General features: G+C 37.5%; 2 protein-coding genes across 9 annotated transcripts; both read left to right on the forward strand.

The window, feature by feature from the left end:
- Positions 1-9,848: 9,848 nt before the first annotated feature.
- LOC116020247 (cyclic dof factor 1-like) lies at positions 9,849-12,098 on the forward strand. Its single transcript, XM_031260731.1, has 2 exons — positions 9,849-10,163; positions 11,028-12,098. Exons 1-2 carry the CDS (start codon positions 10,011-10,013, stop codon positions 11,859-11,861), a joined length of 987 nt encoding a protein of 328 aa, XP_031116591.1. The 5' UTR covers positions 9,849-10,010; the 3' UTR covers positions 11,862-12,098.
- An 842-nt stretch (positions 12,099-12,940) lies between these two features.
- LOC115997533 (agamous-like MADS-box protein AGL30) lies at positions 12,941-17,050 on the forward strand. Of its 8 annotated transcripts, none has more exons than XM_031237108.1 (14): positions 12,941-13,220; positions 13,570-13,671; positions 13,762-13,877; positions 13,976-14,158; positions 14,575-14,634; positions 14,744-14,762; positions 14,840-14,904; positions 15,009-15,024; positions 15,134-15,195; positions 15,342-15,438; positions 15,588-15,632; positions 16,026-16,150; positions 16,273-16,429; positions 16,505-17,050. In XM_031237108.1, the coding sequence occupies exons 4-14, from the start codon at positions 13,977-13,979 to the stop codon at positions 16,868-16,870; spliced, it is 1,194 nt and encodes a 397-aa protein (XP_031092968.1). In that variant the 5' UTR covers positions 12,941-13,220; positions 13,570-13,671; positions 13,762-13,877; position 13,976; the 3' UTR covers positions 16,871-17,050. The 8 variants fall into 8 exon arrangements, with proteins under 8 accessions (XP_031092968.1, XP_031092983.1, XP_031092990.1 ...); XM_031237123.1 differs by having other exon boundaries at positions 16,282-16,429; XM_031237130.1 differs by having other exon boundaries at positions 16,297-16,429.
- Positions 17,051-17,094: the final 44 nt, after the last annotated feature.

Raw genomic sequence — 17,094 nt, forward strand, 5'->3', positions numbered from 1 at the left:
AGAACGGCCTCACCTGTCTCCCGCCCTCGGCAGATATGCTTAGCCAGGAGGACGGGATCCGTCAAAACCTTCTCGCCGAAATCCGCCCGCTCCAGGATCCTCCGTCCGGTCTCTTCAGCTGTCTTCAGTTTCCCCTCGAGCTCTTTAATCCGCTGTTCCCTCTTAGCAAGGGACCTTTTGAGCGGGGCCACGTCCCGACGATGGATCTCGTCCCCGTCCTTGGCCCGGGCATACAGATCGGTGACCGAGTGCGCCATCTAAAAGAGAAAGGTTGTGAGAAGACCGGTAGACGCTAACAAGAACACGATTAATCACTTCGCGATACCTGGATGAGGTCGCGAGCGATGCGCTCTCCCACTAGAGCGGTCGACCATCCGCTTGTCTTCTCCGGAGGAGGAGCCGCGGCGCAGATCCTCGTTAGCAGAGCGGCCGAGGATTCGTCCCCGTGCTTCATGAGCACGTCGATCACGGGTGTCGTGGACCCGGACCCGTCGCGACGGGAACGTTTCACGACCGCGACCTCCTCGACCTCGGGCACCTCTTTCTCTTTCCCTCGCTTGGCAGCCCGGGCTGCATCCTGCTCGTTGTTCAGATCGGCAGGGTGGGTCGCGTCCAAAGGTAGACCGACGGGCACTGGCGCCTCGCCGGTAGGATCCGCAGGCTTCGAGGGCTCGGCCTTCTTAGCCCCCAGACTGATCTTCTTGGCGGGTGCAGGCGGACGAGCTGATACCGGGAAGCTCCTCATGGCACCTGAAAGGAGAAGACGAAACAGACTTAGCATACCGACCTTCGTAAAACCGACCTCGGATCGGTAAGTCTTACAAACCTCGTGACCCAGCCTCAGGAGGGGGAGGTCTGACGGCAACCGTCACCACCGCCCTCTTAGGCGTGTACTTCTCGGGCAAATCATATCTGGGGGGCTCGAGGTTTGCTTCCAGGTATTCCTCGGGAGATCGGAAGACCTCGTACTCGTATTCCTCGGCGGAAATCTTTATGGCCGCGTCGTCTAGAGCCCGGCTTCTCCTAGGTCGTTTGTGCTCCGTCGCGAACTCTGGCCACTCCCGGTCAACAGGAAGCGGCCACGGGTATTGGACTGACAGGATCCGGTTTTTCCAGCCTCTATTGTTTTCGGGCAAATGTAAAATTTTGCAGAAGTGCTCACGAGACTGTATGCATAGGACGCCACCCCCGTGCTTGATAGATAGAGGCCGGACCGAGAAGAGGTACCGGAAAAGCTCTAGAGTCGCTGGGAGACCGTGGCGGTTACATATTTGTGGGAAGCATGCGAGAGTACGGTGGGCATTAGGGGCAATCTGCCCGGGCAAAACACCATAGTATTTCATGAAACCCAGCAAAAAGGGGTGGAACGGGAAGGTCAACGGGGCCTTGATGGAATCCAAGTGCATCCCGAGCCAGTCCCCGTTCGTTCGGTCGACGATGCTCCCTAACGACCGTTTGGTCTCATAGTTAACAGTCCCGGTTAACAGGGCCGAGACTTCTTCGATTTCCCCGCGAGTGAGAAGACTGGAGTGTCGCCGTAGGCTGCTGCTGTCTAATCGGATCCTGCTGGCGGCCACTGGAGGGGTAGAATCGACTGGTAGACCGGCGAACCAGTCCCTACCATAGGCCGTAGGGGCAGGCTTCCCTCGACCTGAGGGCCCTGCTTCCATGGAAAGAGGCTCCATAACGGGCCGAGAGTCTGCTTCGTCATTCTCAGCCCTCGGTTGGTTATGAGCCCGGACTGAGCCCTCGGGTTCTGAGTAAGTGTCTATGGCGTTGAGGTCAGAGTCATAAGTCGAGACCGTGAACGATCCGACTTCGACCGAGTCGCCGTAGCTGTGGTGGGATAGGTTTTGACTATCCGATCCGCTCATGGCTGTACCTAGCAAGGACAAGGAGGTGTCTTACTAAGGTCAGCCCGGGACTCGAGATCACCCGAAATCGTAAAACGAATGTATCCACGAGTATAAGCAAAGGGAGTTACCTGTCAAAGAAAATTCGAAAACGTGCTGAGGTCGACAACGCTAAGATCGGGAAGTTTAGGTAGCTCGGGAGGCTCTGAGTTTGTCTCGTTCGTGAAAGCCGAAAACACCGTACGCACCACGCTTTTATAGAGGGAGAAAGAAGGGGCTGACGGTTCGGCTCCCCACGCCGTAGACCTAGCCTAGGCACAAGTTCCGAGGTTCGTGCGAACGTGACACGTGGACACTAGGGCTGACGACACCCGCCGACGACGTTTTCCTTGTCCCGTTCTGTTGATCAACCATGGATAGTGCAACCCGGATCCGATCTTACAGCCCGGACTTTTTCCTCAGCGATCGTAAAAGACCGGGCTGGGGGGCTAGATGATAGGGCTAAAATCCGGTCTCCGTATCCCGACATCTCCCTCTGAATAAGGCCTCAGCCAGGCCCTTAGATTCTATTCCCGGTCTGCCGAGCCTTGTACACTACACTCCGGGCCGCCGCGGCAACCCGGGCGGGATTCGAAGTGGGGGTCTCATATCCACCTATCGTAAGCGCAGTGGACCGATAGCGTGACCGGTGCATGTCCGCCACGTGTCCTGCATGCAGCCCGACCGGAGTAGGCCTGGCCATATCCGCTATAAAAGGCGCATTTAATGTAGAGAAGTGACTTTTGGCTTTTTCCTCTTGAACAGCAGCTAAAGAGACCGGGAGCCGCTGACCCACTGTCACGGAGCTCGGTCACACCAAGAGTATTCTTTCTTATATTCTACCATATATTAATACGAATATTCTCTTCCGTATTATACTGTATCANTGCATGTCCGCCACGTGTCCTGCATGCAGCCCGACCGGAGTAGGCCTGGCCATATCCGCTATAAAAGGCGCATTTAATGTAGAGAAGTGACTTTTGGCTTTTTCCTCTTGAACAGCAGCTAAAGAGACCGGGAGCCGCTGACCCACTGTCACGGAGCTCGGTCACACCAAGAGTATTCTTTCTTATATTCTACCATATATTAATACGAATATTCTCTTCCGTATTATACTGTATCAAGAACACTTAGAAAAATTCAAATGAAAAGTAGTATTTATTTAGACTATCATTTTTAGATCAAATATTTAGACTATTGATTTTACAAGGTTGCAAACATTTATTTTAGTAATAATTATAATGAATTTTCTATATTATCTTGGATTCATATACTTTGAGTTAAATATTTAAATAAAAAAAATTCGACATTCAATTACCCATGTATAAACTTCTCCTATATAATCTTGCATTGATATATACTTTCAAATATTTATTTAAATATAAACATTGGACATTAACTCATTCGCGCAATGCGCGTATAAAACTAGTAAATAAATAAAAGGGATGGAGTAGCACGACTAGGTGCGACTTTCGTGTGCTTAATTTTTGTGTCTAGTATCTACCTCTATGCATTTTATCTACTTGCCTAGGTAACATGTGTCCCTAGTTGTTGACTTGTCCTCTTTTCAAGTGGATTGCAACTAATATGTAAGACCTATGCTCCACCTTACTAATTTATCCAATAATAGGTTAATGATATTAGAACATTAAGCTAACCAAATATCATAATCCCAATAGAAATAATATTAAGCAATTTTCAAATTATAATATTTATGTTAGTTCTTCTTTAGCATATATGGAAAAAATGAATCAAGTTTGGCTGAAATGCTAGGAAGGTGGTGGTGCAATTCGATCAATGTTCTTATGTTCCCTAGCCCAACTTTCTCAACATTATTATGGATCAATTCCTATTCCAACCATTTTTATGCCAAACCTGCTTTTCCTTTTTAATCGCTATTCCGATTAATAATACTAGCTATATATTTAGAGAATACTTTTTAACCTGAAAATATGAAAATTTTTTGTTGAAGAGAAGGTAGGTTTTGATGAGTGATAAATGAATATTTGTGAAGAGTGAGATTAGAGATTCCGCAAAGAAAAGCTATAAGTTGGAAAAATTTAACACAAATTAATATTTTAAATAATCATTTTGAAGTTTTAATTTGAGTAGAGTTCACTTCTCATTTGGGTTGATTCGGATTCTCCACATTGAGATGATGAATTTGATATATTAAAATGAATAAGGGTCAAAGAGGCCATCGAACTGCACACAATAATGCAATTAGGTCACTAAACCTAAAAAATCTACGATTGAAACTCTGAAATAACCAATTTCATTCAATTCCTCCAATTTGTAGGTTTCTAAAAGGTACCCCTAAATTTAAAATATTTAATTTAAAAAAAAAAAAGAACCATCTCCAGCCATGGAGACGAATTAAGTTACTTTCTATGTCTCTATGGTTGGAGACAATCTTTTTTTTTTTTTTTTAATTTTATAATTATTGAATTTTTTTAAAATTAATTTAGGGTTACCTGTCAGAGACTTACAAATTGGAGGGATTGGATGAAATTAGTTAGTTTAGGAATTCAATTGTAGGTTTTTTAGGTTCAATGGCCAAATTGTATTATCTTGGGCATTTTGATTGCCTATTTGACCCTTATTCCTATATTAAAGGCTTAAAATGAGTAATATGTGATTGAAAAATTGATTTTCAAAATGTACTCATTGGAAATTAAAATGGAGTTTGGGAAGGCTTTTAGTAGCCTCTTTCACATTGGAAAAACACATAAGTTTGCACTTTGCAGTATATACGATTCAATTTTTAATTAAAGAAGTTTGAATTGTGTAGCATAGAGGTTATCTTTTTACTAGTTTTGGGAGTTATACTACAGTTAGATTTTTAAAATCAATTTTGAATGCCATGTGTGCTAATAAATTCCACTATCCTATAAATACCTTGTGTTGGACGGAATGTTTTGAGGTGCTAAAAATTCATAATTTTTCATCTCCACTGAACTACTCTACTCTCTAAAATTTCACGAACACTTGTATAAAATTTGAAGTTTTCTTTCTATGTTCAAGTTTACTAAAAAATGGTATATTTAGGTGCTCAAATATATAGTTTGGTAATGCATTATTGTATCTTGAGAAATCAACGCTTCAATAAAGTGAAACAATTTTAAGAAAAGTGTGAGTTTACACACGCCTTAAATTATTGGTGTTATTACGGTGACCGGAATCTTGAGAATACATTATTTGGAATTGGCATGCATACTGATACCACCTCACATAAGCAACCTAGTTTGAATCAAAAGACAGTATAAAGGAAAAAAGTAATGGTGATCAAATTAAAGGTAGTATGTATTTTTCCATTTCAAGTGGCAGACACCTCAGATCCACTTCCTCCACTTAATTCCATTATTCATATGCCTTTCCATCTTTGTGGAGAACTCAGCTGGATGGATGCTTTTAAACCTGGGAAATATTTTTTCTAGATTTTCCACCACAATATCCTATCCGGCGTAGATGCTCACATCCCCTCTCTTTCTGCTTTTCCCCCCCTTTTCTTTTTTCATTTTCAACACACAACACATACACAACATCAATAATCTACTGCACCCTAGCTAGCTACCTTAAATCACCAAGGGATTAATTCTTCTTTAATTACTACTTAATTAATGAGACTCAATGTGACACACTAATTACCACTTTCATCTTTGCATATATTCAATGTGATGAGAATCCTCAACTGAGTTGATCAAGCAGCGAACAGTTGATTTGGTAACCATAAAATTTTAAGTTTTACTTCATATAGGAGTTATTGCCTATTAATTTTTTTGTTTATGTCGGTCAGGTATAGACAACCTAATCTATTTTGTCAAGTTGAGAAGATTTTTAAGAAAAAAGAGGAGGACAGGAATGAGTTGAGGCACTGATCCAAGGCAGTAGAAATAATGAAGTTTGGAAAGTTTTTACCGTCTAGATGCAATGTTGTGACAGCATTTTAAGGAGATAAGGTAAGAAAATGCAGAGGTGGAAGGTGTGAAATTGCCTGCCATTTACCTTTGTCTGCAGATGAGGTAATTATAGTTTTCGTAGCTTCTCCCACCTAACTTCTAGGTTCAATTCTATATGTGCGAAAAGCGTATACACTTCAATTTTTATATATGATCCATTTCAGTAAAAAAGATGTGTATTAAGAGTTTATAAATTCTCAAAAGTGTTTATATGTTGCCGTGTAACTGCCAATAAAACAAAACTATTAATATTTTAGATTAGTCTATCGATTGGATAACAACTCCATATATGTTCTATCTCTATTGGTTGCATTGTACTACTGCAAGTTTAGGGTTTTCAGTGACTTTCACCCAGCTAGGTTTCCAATTCATTAAACATATGAATGAATGAAATGAGTGGGATTTCCCCACTATGCAAAGACCATAGTGACTAGAAATTCCACGTGCAAAGATCATGTTGGCTGTTGTTGCCAACTTGCCAACATGCATGTTGTCATACATACGCTCTATTTTCTTTACCAACCTTAAATAACACAGTTTTAATTAAAACGTACACTGTACAAGAATTATGGTAATAGTTTATAAGTTTGAACTTCAAATTTTAAAGAAAAACTTTCATTGTTTCTGTTTTGGAGTTTAGTAGATGATGTAAATTACAAACATCTATATCTATTGTTATTAACAAAATAAAATTTATAAATTTATTTTTAGTTAATTAACTAATTAAATTGTATTTCGCGAGAGTGTAATCATGGTTTATGATAAAAAGCCATTGATGGTGACATAATATGGCAAACCTCACATTGAGCACTTTCGCCTTGAAAATGTCACTTCACGTGCCATTCTCCTTCCTCACCATAATTTCTAAATTATTAATTCATTTTCTTCTTCTAGGCCTCATTTCAACCTTTTTTTTTCTCTCTTTAATACAAGTCCACGAATCCTGAATGCACTACTATTCTTAGCTTCCCCCTTTTAGCATTATGCTACCAACTCCAACATTTGGTCCCCTCCTTAACTCATGTGATCCACCGTTAGGTATATATACCTCAATTTTATGACCAAGTAAAAAGTGAATCGAAAATTCTTAAGGTTTACGCTATGTGTTTTCATTCTTGATATTCGATCGTATTTATCCCATTGACATTCTGTCCTTCTATATATTTAATGATATTTTATTCATATTTATTATTTTATACTATGAACTTATTAACACATTCTTTTAATCCTTGTGTTCAATTTTCTTTTTATTTGTATTAGATATATACATGGAAATTAAATTAAATTTTAATGTAATGGCAATAAGAGATGTGGCAGGATATCACCGGCTGGTAGGTTAACGACATGGATGTTCTGTGTTTTTAGAGCATGAGAACAGGGGAGGCTCTTCTTTTTTTCTTTTATTTTTTTCCCTTGGGGTCCACACTTGGATGTGAGTGCTGAGATGGCAATGCCTACAGTCGCAGGAATTGTGCCCACGTGGACCCAGACCCACGTGCACGAATTTTAAAATGTTGAGTTGTTTGTGTGTAAAATTTCTCATTATTCAGAAAAAAAAATTTGAGTTGTTTACAATCCAACGTTTTATATTGTGGCTCTAATGACGTGTTTGATTGAATGGAAAATCTTTTTCAAGATTGTTCATGAAGTGAAAGAAAATGTGATTTTTCATGTTTGGTTGGATGGAAAATGTTTTTCATTAGAACTTGAGTTCCCAAAAGTGGAGGAAAATAAATTCTTTGCTAGGAGTTGGTATTTTGTTTTCCAAAGAGTTTGGGAAGAAAGTATTGAGCAATTGGATAACTTTACCCTCACCAAAATAATATAATTTATTATCACTATTAATTGTTAAGGGCATATTGGTCTTTATATTCATAATTCCTTATCATTCCAAATCCAACCAAACAATGGAATTCATATTCTCTGTAATTTATTTTCCACCAACCAAACAATGGAATCTATTTTCCTGATAATTTGTTTTTCATGGAATTTGAATTCCATTTCCTTCAAATATTTTTTAGCGAACCAAACAGAAGTCTTTTAACATAAGAGAAAAATAATTTTGAGTATTTGTAACGTAATTGAGTTTTTCCATATAGTATATTAGTATATATATTTTAGAGAAAATATCATTTTTAGTTCATAGATTATAATACATGTATCAATTTTGGTCCTTGACTATTAACATTTTCAAATTAGGTGTATGATTATTCAATTTGTATTACATTTGGTTCTGCTATTAAATTTTTCGACAATATTTTCGCCTAAGTCACTGGTGCCAAAGATGAAGGAGGAGGGTGGGGGGTAATCAACGTTTTTTTTTTTAATCTTTTATTTTTCAGTTTTTAATTTAAATTATTAAAATAATTTTAAAATAAAAATTAAATAAACTAACCGGTCATCGATGACTTGGTCGGAAATATTGTCAAAAATTTAACGTCAGGACCAAAGGTAATACAAATTGAATAGTCATGCACCTAATTTGAAAAGTTTAATAGTCAAAGACCAAAATTGATACATATATTATAATTGAGGGTCTAAAAATTATATTTTCTATATATTTTATTTACGAAAAAAATGTACTATTAGTAGGTTGAATAAAATGTTTGTTACTTATACAAGAAAGTGTAGTACTTTTAAATTAAAATATAACACACTTTATTCTGAATCAGTATTACATTTTCTAGTATAAGTATTATATTTTATCTTGACCCGACCTATTGTATGAACAAAGAACCATAAGACGGTCCCACACAAATTTTTACCTTTTTTATTTACACGAAAGCATTAAAATTTTGATACTATTTTTATGGGTGTTTCAAATTAGTTAATTAAGCATCGGCCGAGTTCGTCGCCAACTCGGCCGCCTAGGGAGTAATTCGCATCAGCCTAGAGGCGCCAGGTTGATTTTTGCAATAGTGTGTAGTCCATAGCTTTCAATTTCAATTAATTTGATCCTCAAATTTTTTAACATTTTGTCAATTAAACCCTCTGAGAGACCAAATTTGTGATTTACCCATTTTTAAAATTTCGTTAATTTGATCCTCGAAAGGGTTTAATTGAATTTTTTTTAAATAATTCAAGGATCAAATTAGTTGCAATTGAAAACTAAAACTACATTGATAGTATGGAAACAATTGAGATACCAAAATGACAATTTTCCATTATTGTTATATTGTATAGTCATTAATTTGAGAAAAAGTAATTTAAAAAAAAGGGGAGTAATTAGTTGTTAACAATGGGTTAGAGTTGCCAAAGACCTTGTGGTCTAGTGGCACCCGGTTTACACCCTCATGTGGAAGAGAGACAGATACTATGTCTTAATAGAGTAAATAATATTTTAAAAAAAATTAACAAATTTTTTTTTGAGTATTACTGACTCTATTACAATGTAGTATCCGTTCGTAACTACTCTGAGGCTTAAACCCACTCCCATCATCCATATGAAAGTGTTAACTGAGACACCAGGTGCCACTAGACCACAAAGTCTTTGGAAAAAAAAAAAGTGCTTAGAAAGTGAGGAAGAGTTGTTTGTCATTTTCATTTGGCTAATTTTATTTTTTTAAAATTTTGTTTATATATAAAATATAATATAATGTTATGATATAATCTGAATCATGTAATTGAAGATGATTTAATAGGTCGAAACTTGTGGGCCAGATAATCAGGAACATGTTAATTTGTTGGAAATTAATTGTAATCTAATACTACTATAAAGTATTTATAGTTGAAGATAATGTGGATAGTGAAAAAAATGGGGGATGCTGACATGGACAAAAAGTAAACTGGAAAATAGGCACAACACTTTAGCAAGTTGTTGGTGGAGTTGGGGGAATCAAAAAACTGCCCCAAACCCAAAGAAAGATCTCATTGCCACAAAGAAATTTGTGGCTGCAATTTCATTCCCCTGCTGACGTGTTCACCCAAACACACCCCTTCCTTCTCCCCTTCTTAGTCTTCACGCTTCAAACCAAAAATCTACAGCTCCCCCCCGAAGGATTCACACACGAATCAAATCGCCATCCCCCTCTAATTTTTTTTTTTTATCTGTCATTTTTCAAATATTAAAAAAAACAAAGAAAAAGAAAAGATCAGACAATTTCCTTTGTGTTGTGAGAAGAAGTGAAACAGGGCAGAAAAAGGCAACCGGGTTGCCGGAATGTCGACGGAAGTTAAAGATCCGGCGATCAAGCTGTTTGGAAAGACGATTTGTCTGCTTCGCGATGACACCCTCCTCCCCTGTTCTATTGCGGCTGATCAACCTGCCAAGCGCAGCCGCTCCTCGATCACCACAACTTCGCGTGACTACAAGGTATTCTATCTTTCTATTTTCCAACCTTAAAACAAACAAAAACAAAAACAAAAGATACTTTGTATTCCAGTGTGTCAGACATGCCATTTTCTGAAATTCAGGATGACGCCAAATTGGGCAAAGTGTACTCTGTTCAGAAAGTTCCTTTTTTTAAATTTTTACTCTCTACCGGTTTTGTTCAAATTTTTACTTCTTTTTTTTTGGGTCTAAAATTCAATTACAGGTTAATTTCGAGAAATAAAATTTTGGTTAAAGTTGTTGAAGTCCGTGAAAAACTAGTTATACTGAAAGTAAAAGAAAAGGTTATTATGTTACTCCGTATTTGTTTTTTTTTTTTTTGAAAGCATGTTATTTGTTTAAAAGACAGTTAAATATTAACATAACTTTTGTGAATATTCGAGTTTGAACACGAATTATGAATATTTTATTAAGTGTCCAAATTAGAGACAGTCTATAAAAATGGTATTCAACTTAAAGCACAATTGAGAATAGTGCACAAATTAATTGTGTTTATTTTTCTAACATTTATATTCAGATGGTAATTCATTATTTTACTTATGGTCCAGTAGCATCATTGTTACATTTTATAAGAATGATGAATCATAATTACAATTAATGAGTGTTTGCCTTTTCCTTAATGTTGTTTCTAGTTTCTACTAATCTGAGTAATTAGTGATCATGTTTATGAGCGTAATTGTGCGATCGTATTGGCAGTGATTTCATCGTTTATATGTAAGTGTTGATTTTGTACGTGTCTTTGGTATAAATTGAAAATCTGGATATAATCGATCTTCATTTTGGCTTCAAACCCAAATGCGAATGAATAGTTTAAGATGATGATTAAATGTGTTTTGGAATGATCAGAACACATCCGGAGGAGAAGTTTCAGAGAGTAAACATCAGGACGATGAATGCAGAAATGTGAGTGGCGAAGATTCTGTCGGAGCAGAAACCTCGTCGCGTACGAGCGATGACGACAAGGCGGCACAGAATCCAGACAAAGAAACACAATGTGCAGCGGGAAAAGATGTGAAGAAGGACGATGAAAGCGAGACAAGTGATTCGCAGGATCAGAAGAACCTTAAAAAGCCCGATAAAATACTGCCATGTCCCCGGTGTAACAGCAAGGACACCAAGTTCTGTTACTACAACAACTACAACGTCAACCAGCCCCGTCACTTCTGCAAGAACTGTCAGAGATACTGGACCGCCGGCGGATCCATGAGGAACGTGCCGGTGGGCTCCGGCCGCCGCAAGAACAAGGCTTCCGCCTCCAATTTCCGTCACATAATGGTTTCGGACGCCCTTCACGCCGCCCAGTTCGCTTCCTTGAAACCAAACGGAACTGTCCTCACGTTTGGCACGGACAGAGCAGTTAGTAATGAATCTATTATTCCAAACGCCTGGAATTCTGCTCCTCCTCCCATTTCCCCTCCTGTGGCGCTGTACGGCGTGTTGGCCCCCTGGAGCGGGCGGTGGATCTCTGCACCGGCCTCCCCTGATCCATCAACTCCAACTTCCCCAAGGAGACTTAAAATGGAGGATCAGGCAATCTGGTCTACACCAGGAGGAGGAAGTCTGTTCAAGGCGTTTAACTCAAAGGATGGTGAGAGAGATAGAGATAGAAACCATTCTCTGGTTCTGCAAGCAAACCCAGCAGCCCTGTCTCGCTCGCTCAACTTCCAAGAGAGAACATAAAAGCATTATCTCTCATCTGGAATTACCAGCTTCGATCTTGTTCATGTTTATAGTATGCGTTGCATCAACCTTAATAGATTATATGTATTATATTGCCAGAGTGTTTGGTACATAACATATGTTATCCATTTATAATAGGTGATAGATATATATAGAAATAAGAGAGATTGATTGTTCAACGTAACTGGCCAAAGAAAAACCTTTTTGTAGTCTGGAAATGTAAATTCCTCTTTACAATATTCTTTCCACTCATAAAAAGCTGAATTCAATATATATATATTTTTTAATTGGAAAAACCATGACATTCATTACCTAGTTAGAAGACCACTCCATACAAACATAGGAGTTTTTACCAAAGATGCCATGGATGGAAACAACACATACAAGTGTGAGACATGGAGGACAGAATCTTTGACTAAGATGAAGACCAGGGGTCCCTGAGTTTCTTCCACCTCCCTTGAGTGCTTGTTTAAGCCATTTTAAACTAAGAAGCAACGGAATAGCAGCAATATAAGTAATCCTCAAAAAGAAATGGGGGCAACAACCAACAAGTAACAAAATACTTAATAATATCACTACACAAACTATTGTAACTATTGTTGGAAAAATGACATAAAATGACATTTTAAGACTATTTTGTGGTACAAATAATTTATCATAAAAGTATTTGAATAGAATGAAATAATTATTAGTTGAATATCAATCTAATATATTGGGTGTATTCTGTAATCCATTGAATAAAATATTTTATTGTTGAAAATATAAAGAAATGAATTTTTTTAAAGAATAGAAAGTTTTAGAATTATATTTTCATCGTGAAGGCACCAACTAAGTAATAAAATATTTGTCTTACATTTACGTAACTCCTTTAACTTTTAATACTCTAATTTTCTTCCTTCAAACTCTACTTTCAAATTAGAAAAATACACACACAAAAAAACTAATTTTTTTTTTTTAAAAAATATTTCTAAAAAGTATGAAAATATTTTCACATATGGCTAGTTTGGTTCACGCTATTGAAACTTGAAAGGGTATGGGGTTCACTCGGGTCAGCTTCAAAGCCGTACATGTGCGCCGAGTTTGGCGCCAAGAGAAGAAAGTATTAGTTATGAAGAAATTCAACATTATTCTATCTAACGGTACCGGAATTTCCCCCGATTCTGCCGGCGTACAAACCCCGCCGGTATCTCTTCTCAACCTCACATTACGGTTCCCCGCCGCCGCCGCTTCCGTTATTCAGATTCCATTTCCTTCTCCAAATTCCTCACAATTTTGTCGAATCGAATTAACGGAGAAAAAGCCGTCCTGGAAGTCAATTCGGCCGCCTTAGGAACGACTATTCTGTCGTCATCCTCATCGGTACGATATAGATACCTAATTCTATCTCCACATGCCGCTCGTCGGACCGCCATCTCATTATTTCTGTATTACTTTCATTTGGTTCTTCGTGAACACAGTTTTTTTTTTTTTTTTTTTAAATAATATTACTGAAATTCATTGTTCTGTGGCTAGCTTCATTTTGTATTCAATATAGTCTTCTGTAAAATCAAAGGCCCCTTTCGATATGTAGTCTTCTTTAAAATGGAAGAAGTTCACAAATTTGATTGAAGAATTGGAAACTGAGATTATACTTAAGTTCTTCAGTTCATTTTTAGTAACACAAACACCGAACCATTCATTATTGGTTGTCTACTTTCGTTGTTCTTAGGTGGTCTCAAACATTTTATCTTCGTATTAGAAGAACTTATGCTTTAGGAGCTTGCGAGGTAGAGCTTTGCAGAGGACATCAGTTCTTTGTTCAACAGAGCTGGTAAGAATGATAATTTGGGCAAAACAATTCTGTGAGAATTCTTCTCACTTTTGTTTTAAAATTCTTCTCTCTTTTTTTCTTATGTTTTAGGTGTCCTCAACATATATCAATCCCGTTAAAAGTTCAACAAGCTTACGGCTTGTAAATGCCTGTGTTTTTCAATTTAAAAGAGCAGGAAAGCGTCAAGTGTTTGTAAAAAGGGAAAGGTGATCTAGCATCTTCCTAATTTTTTACTACTAGTATGTTTTGTTAAATTATAATCTTTTGACAAAATAAACCAATGTTTGTGGCAATGGAAATGCAGAATGGGGCGGAACCGGTTACCGTTAAAGAGACTGACTAGTGCCAACCGCAGGATAGCCTACTCGAGACGAAAGAAGGGTCTGATGAAGAAAGCTAGAGAATTGTCTGTCTTGTGTGATGTTGAAGTGTTTCTTGTCACATTTTCACCTGGTGGTAAACCTACTGTATTCATTACAGAAAATAGGTATGCATTTATACTTAATTCACTTGAGCCTATAATTTCATTTTCTTAACCTGTATTGAATTTTGAGAGATAAAGAAAATTCGATGGTTATGCTATAATTGTTTTTTTCTTGTAATGAAGATTGTGCCTTCATTTAAGTGAAGGAGTTCTATCCGATTTGTGAGTTGTACTTGTGAAAACTGATGCAGAGCTCATTAAAATTCATAATTATGTTTGGATACTAGACAAAAAGCATTGGACACCATTAGTGAAATTGGAATATAAAAGTCCAAGAAAAGTAACATGCACTATTGATCAATATTTGGGTTTACAGAATTGAAGGAATCGGGCTTCTTCTTTATCTGTGATTGCTACATTCATAAAATAGCTTTCTTTGGTGTTATTATAATCCCAAAACCAGTTTTCCCTTCATGCAGTTCCATTGAAGATGTGATTGAGAAGTTTGCACAACTGAAGCCAGAAGAAAGGGCAAAAAAGTATAGTATATACACCTTCTGCTTTTAAAAACTTTTTACATTTGTGCTTGTTTTAGAATGCTAAAATCCCAGTGGTACAAGAATTAAACTCTTTGCTTGATTGTTGCAGGAAACTGGAGTGCCTTGAAGTTAGCCAACCTTCTTCCCCACTTTTATTCTAATTTAGAACTCGGCTGCTGATACATATCTCTTTCATATACTATAGGTGGTGAAGAAAGCTTGCAAAAAGTTTGATCACCATGTAGACATTGGGGAACTTTTTTATCCAGGGTACATGTCATTTCTTTTGATACTGTTTTTTCTTTAAGCAAGGAAGTGTGATGGAGTAGTTTGTTTCTAGTGCTAAAAGTTGCTTGCCTTAATTCTATTTACAGGGATCTTTCAGATGAGGTATGCACTCTAGTAAATTATCAAAACCTTATTGTGAAACATTATATTTGCTCCAATTTACACTAATGTCACTTTCTGACCTACACATTTTCTGATGTTCTTCATACAGGATTTGACATCTCTGGCTGATTCGTTGAGAACTCGACTTTCTGACACCCAAAACAGACTCAGGTAACTTTAGCATCTATTCCTTGTAAATTTTAAGTTCTCATCAGGTATGAGCTAATCAACTTTGCTATATAGCTTTATTGCCATATAAGTTTACAACTTTTTGGTGATGTCTGAAATATCTTTACCTGATACATCTGAATCTGTAGCCATTGGATGAACATAGACAAGATCAGTAATACTGATCAACTTGGGAAAATGGAGGAATCATTAATCAACTCACTCCAAGACATTCAGAGACATAAGGTACTCTCTATTTATCCACTTCAATAATTTAAAAATAGTTCAGAATTACACTATAATATTTCTGGTTTAAACATGGCATCCTAGAATTAGATTTAAGGTTTTCTTTTGTTTTTCTAAAACAAACATAATCATTAACTGCAAATTAACAGAATGGTCTTCTTGCTCAACAACTGAAAAGGCAATGCAGTGATGAGGTAAAGAGACATGATTTGTGGGTTATTGTTCTCTTGATATTTACACTAAATCAATCAGTCATCGCTCTATCCCATTTTATTTGGTTGTTTTCGCTTTCCTAGAGTCAACACCAGAAAACTTAGAATGTTATTTTTAACATATTTGTAATTTTTAAGATAATTCATAGAAACTATGTTGAGTTTTTTTCTCAAGTACTCTGTATTAACTTTATGTAGTTTCTTAATCTCTGATTTTAATTCTCAAAAGTTCAGTTTCTCAGTATCAAAAGTTCAACACTAAATTGAATTTTGGCAAAAATGATCCAGAACACAATCAAGATGACACAAAATAAGATGGGGACTAAGCTAGAATCTATCAGGACTGGAAAATATTTTAACTAGTCTTGTTTGCAGTTGCAACATGTGACAGATTTACCAATTGGTATGGTTACAAGTCAAGTGCTCCAGCCTTCTTCATGGACACAAAATGGTATTAATCCAAACATCAACTTCGACAACGACCTAAATTTAACCCAAGGGTGAGGAACTACGTTTATCGTTTGGCTCTATACATCTTCCATTACTAAGCTAGGCACAATGCCAGAGCCTTGCATCCTATGCTTTACCTTCTTTAGTTTCTTTGATACATTCTACCATTTAGCTATCACAGATGTATTGTCTCCAGGCTTCCAGAGTGTTCATCCGAGAGCTATACAAATCTTTTTTGCTTTGATAAAGAAGTGGAGGTGACAAGACCCAGTGGAGAAGATAGGACTAATCCACTTCTGGACTATGAACACATGCAACATTATTTTCAGGTAAGTTTCCATCACCTTATCTTGAGTCCAATACATGCTGCGTATATTCATTAAGAAGTTGAGTTCTTCCTGCAGTTCCAATCGGCCGAAGAAAATGTGGTTAGTTGCTTCCAATACCTGTCTCCAGAAACAACAGAATTCCCTAGTTTTGAAGTTACAGACAAGAGTTTAGAAGAAGTTTTTGAAAATAGTGGGAACCATTTTTCCGATGGATTTCTTAGCAGCTTTGGAGTGGATTCCCAGCTTCTGATGCCACTGGATACCAGTTTTCATGAATGTACAGTGACAGACTCGAACCCAACAACCTGGGGAAACAAATACGGAGTAATACATTACAGTAAAGTAAACAGGAAAAACGTTGCTGATACATTGCAGGGCTTAATGGGCCAGCAAAAGTGTTGGGCCATTTTGCTCAATTATCCAGATTTAAATCTAGTCTAGTCTAGAATTCTAGATGACAAGAGTACTGAGGCCCAGGCCCTCCAATCTTAGTGGGCCTTCAGACCATAGTCTTTTCATTTGACAACTGTATGGCAGTACACGGTTCTTTTTGTAGCAAACCATAAAGACAAACACAATATCTTTTTAAGATTCTCAATAAAATTTGTTGCAATCCCCCAAGGAAAAGTGGAAAACGACAACAACCTTAATTCATTTACTACGTT

This window comes from Ipomoea triloba, chromosome 1 (genome assembly GCF_003576645.1).
Source record: "Ipomoea triloba cultivar NCNSP0323 chromosome 1, ASM357664v1".
NCBI classification, from domain to species: domain Eukaryota; kingdom Viridiplantae; phylum Streptophyta; class Magnoliopsida; order Solanales; family Convolvulaceae; genus Ipomoea; species Ipomoea triloba.

Bases quoted from the DNA above. Each gene is read 5' to 3' on its own strand.
- LOC116020247 (XM_031260731.1), top strand. From the start codon at position 10,011: ATGTCGACGGAAGTTAAAGATCCGGCGATCAAGCTGTTTGGAAAGACG. The intron at 10,164-11,027 runs GTATTCTATCTT...TGGAATGATCAG, and splicing joins CAACTTCGCGTGACTACAAG to AACACATCCGGAGGAGAAGT.
- LOC115997533 (XM_031237108.1), top strand. From the start codon at position 13,977: ATGGGGCGGAACCGGTTACCGTTAAAGAGACTGACTAGTGCCAACCGC. The intron at 16,151-16,272 runs GTGAGGAACTAC...TCTACCATTTAG, and splicing joins GACCTAAATTTAACCCAAGG to CTATCACAGATGTATTGTCT. The intron at 16,430-16,504 runs GTAAGTTTCCAT...TTCTTCCTGCAG, and splicing joins ACATGCAACATTATTTTCAG to TTCCAATCGGCCGAAGAAAA.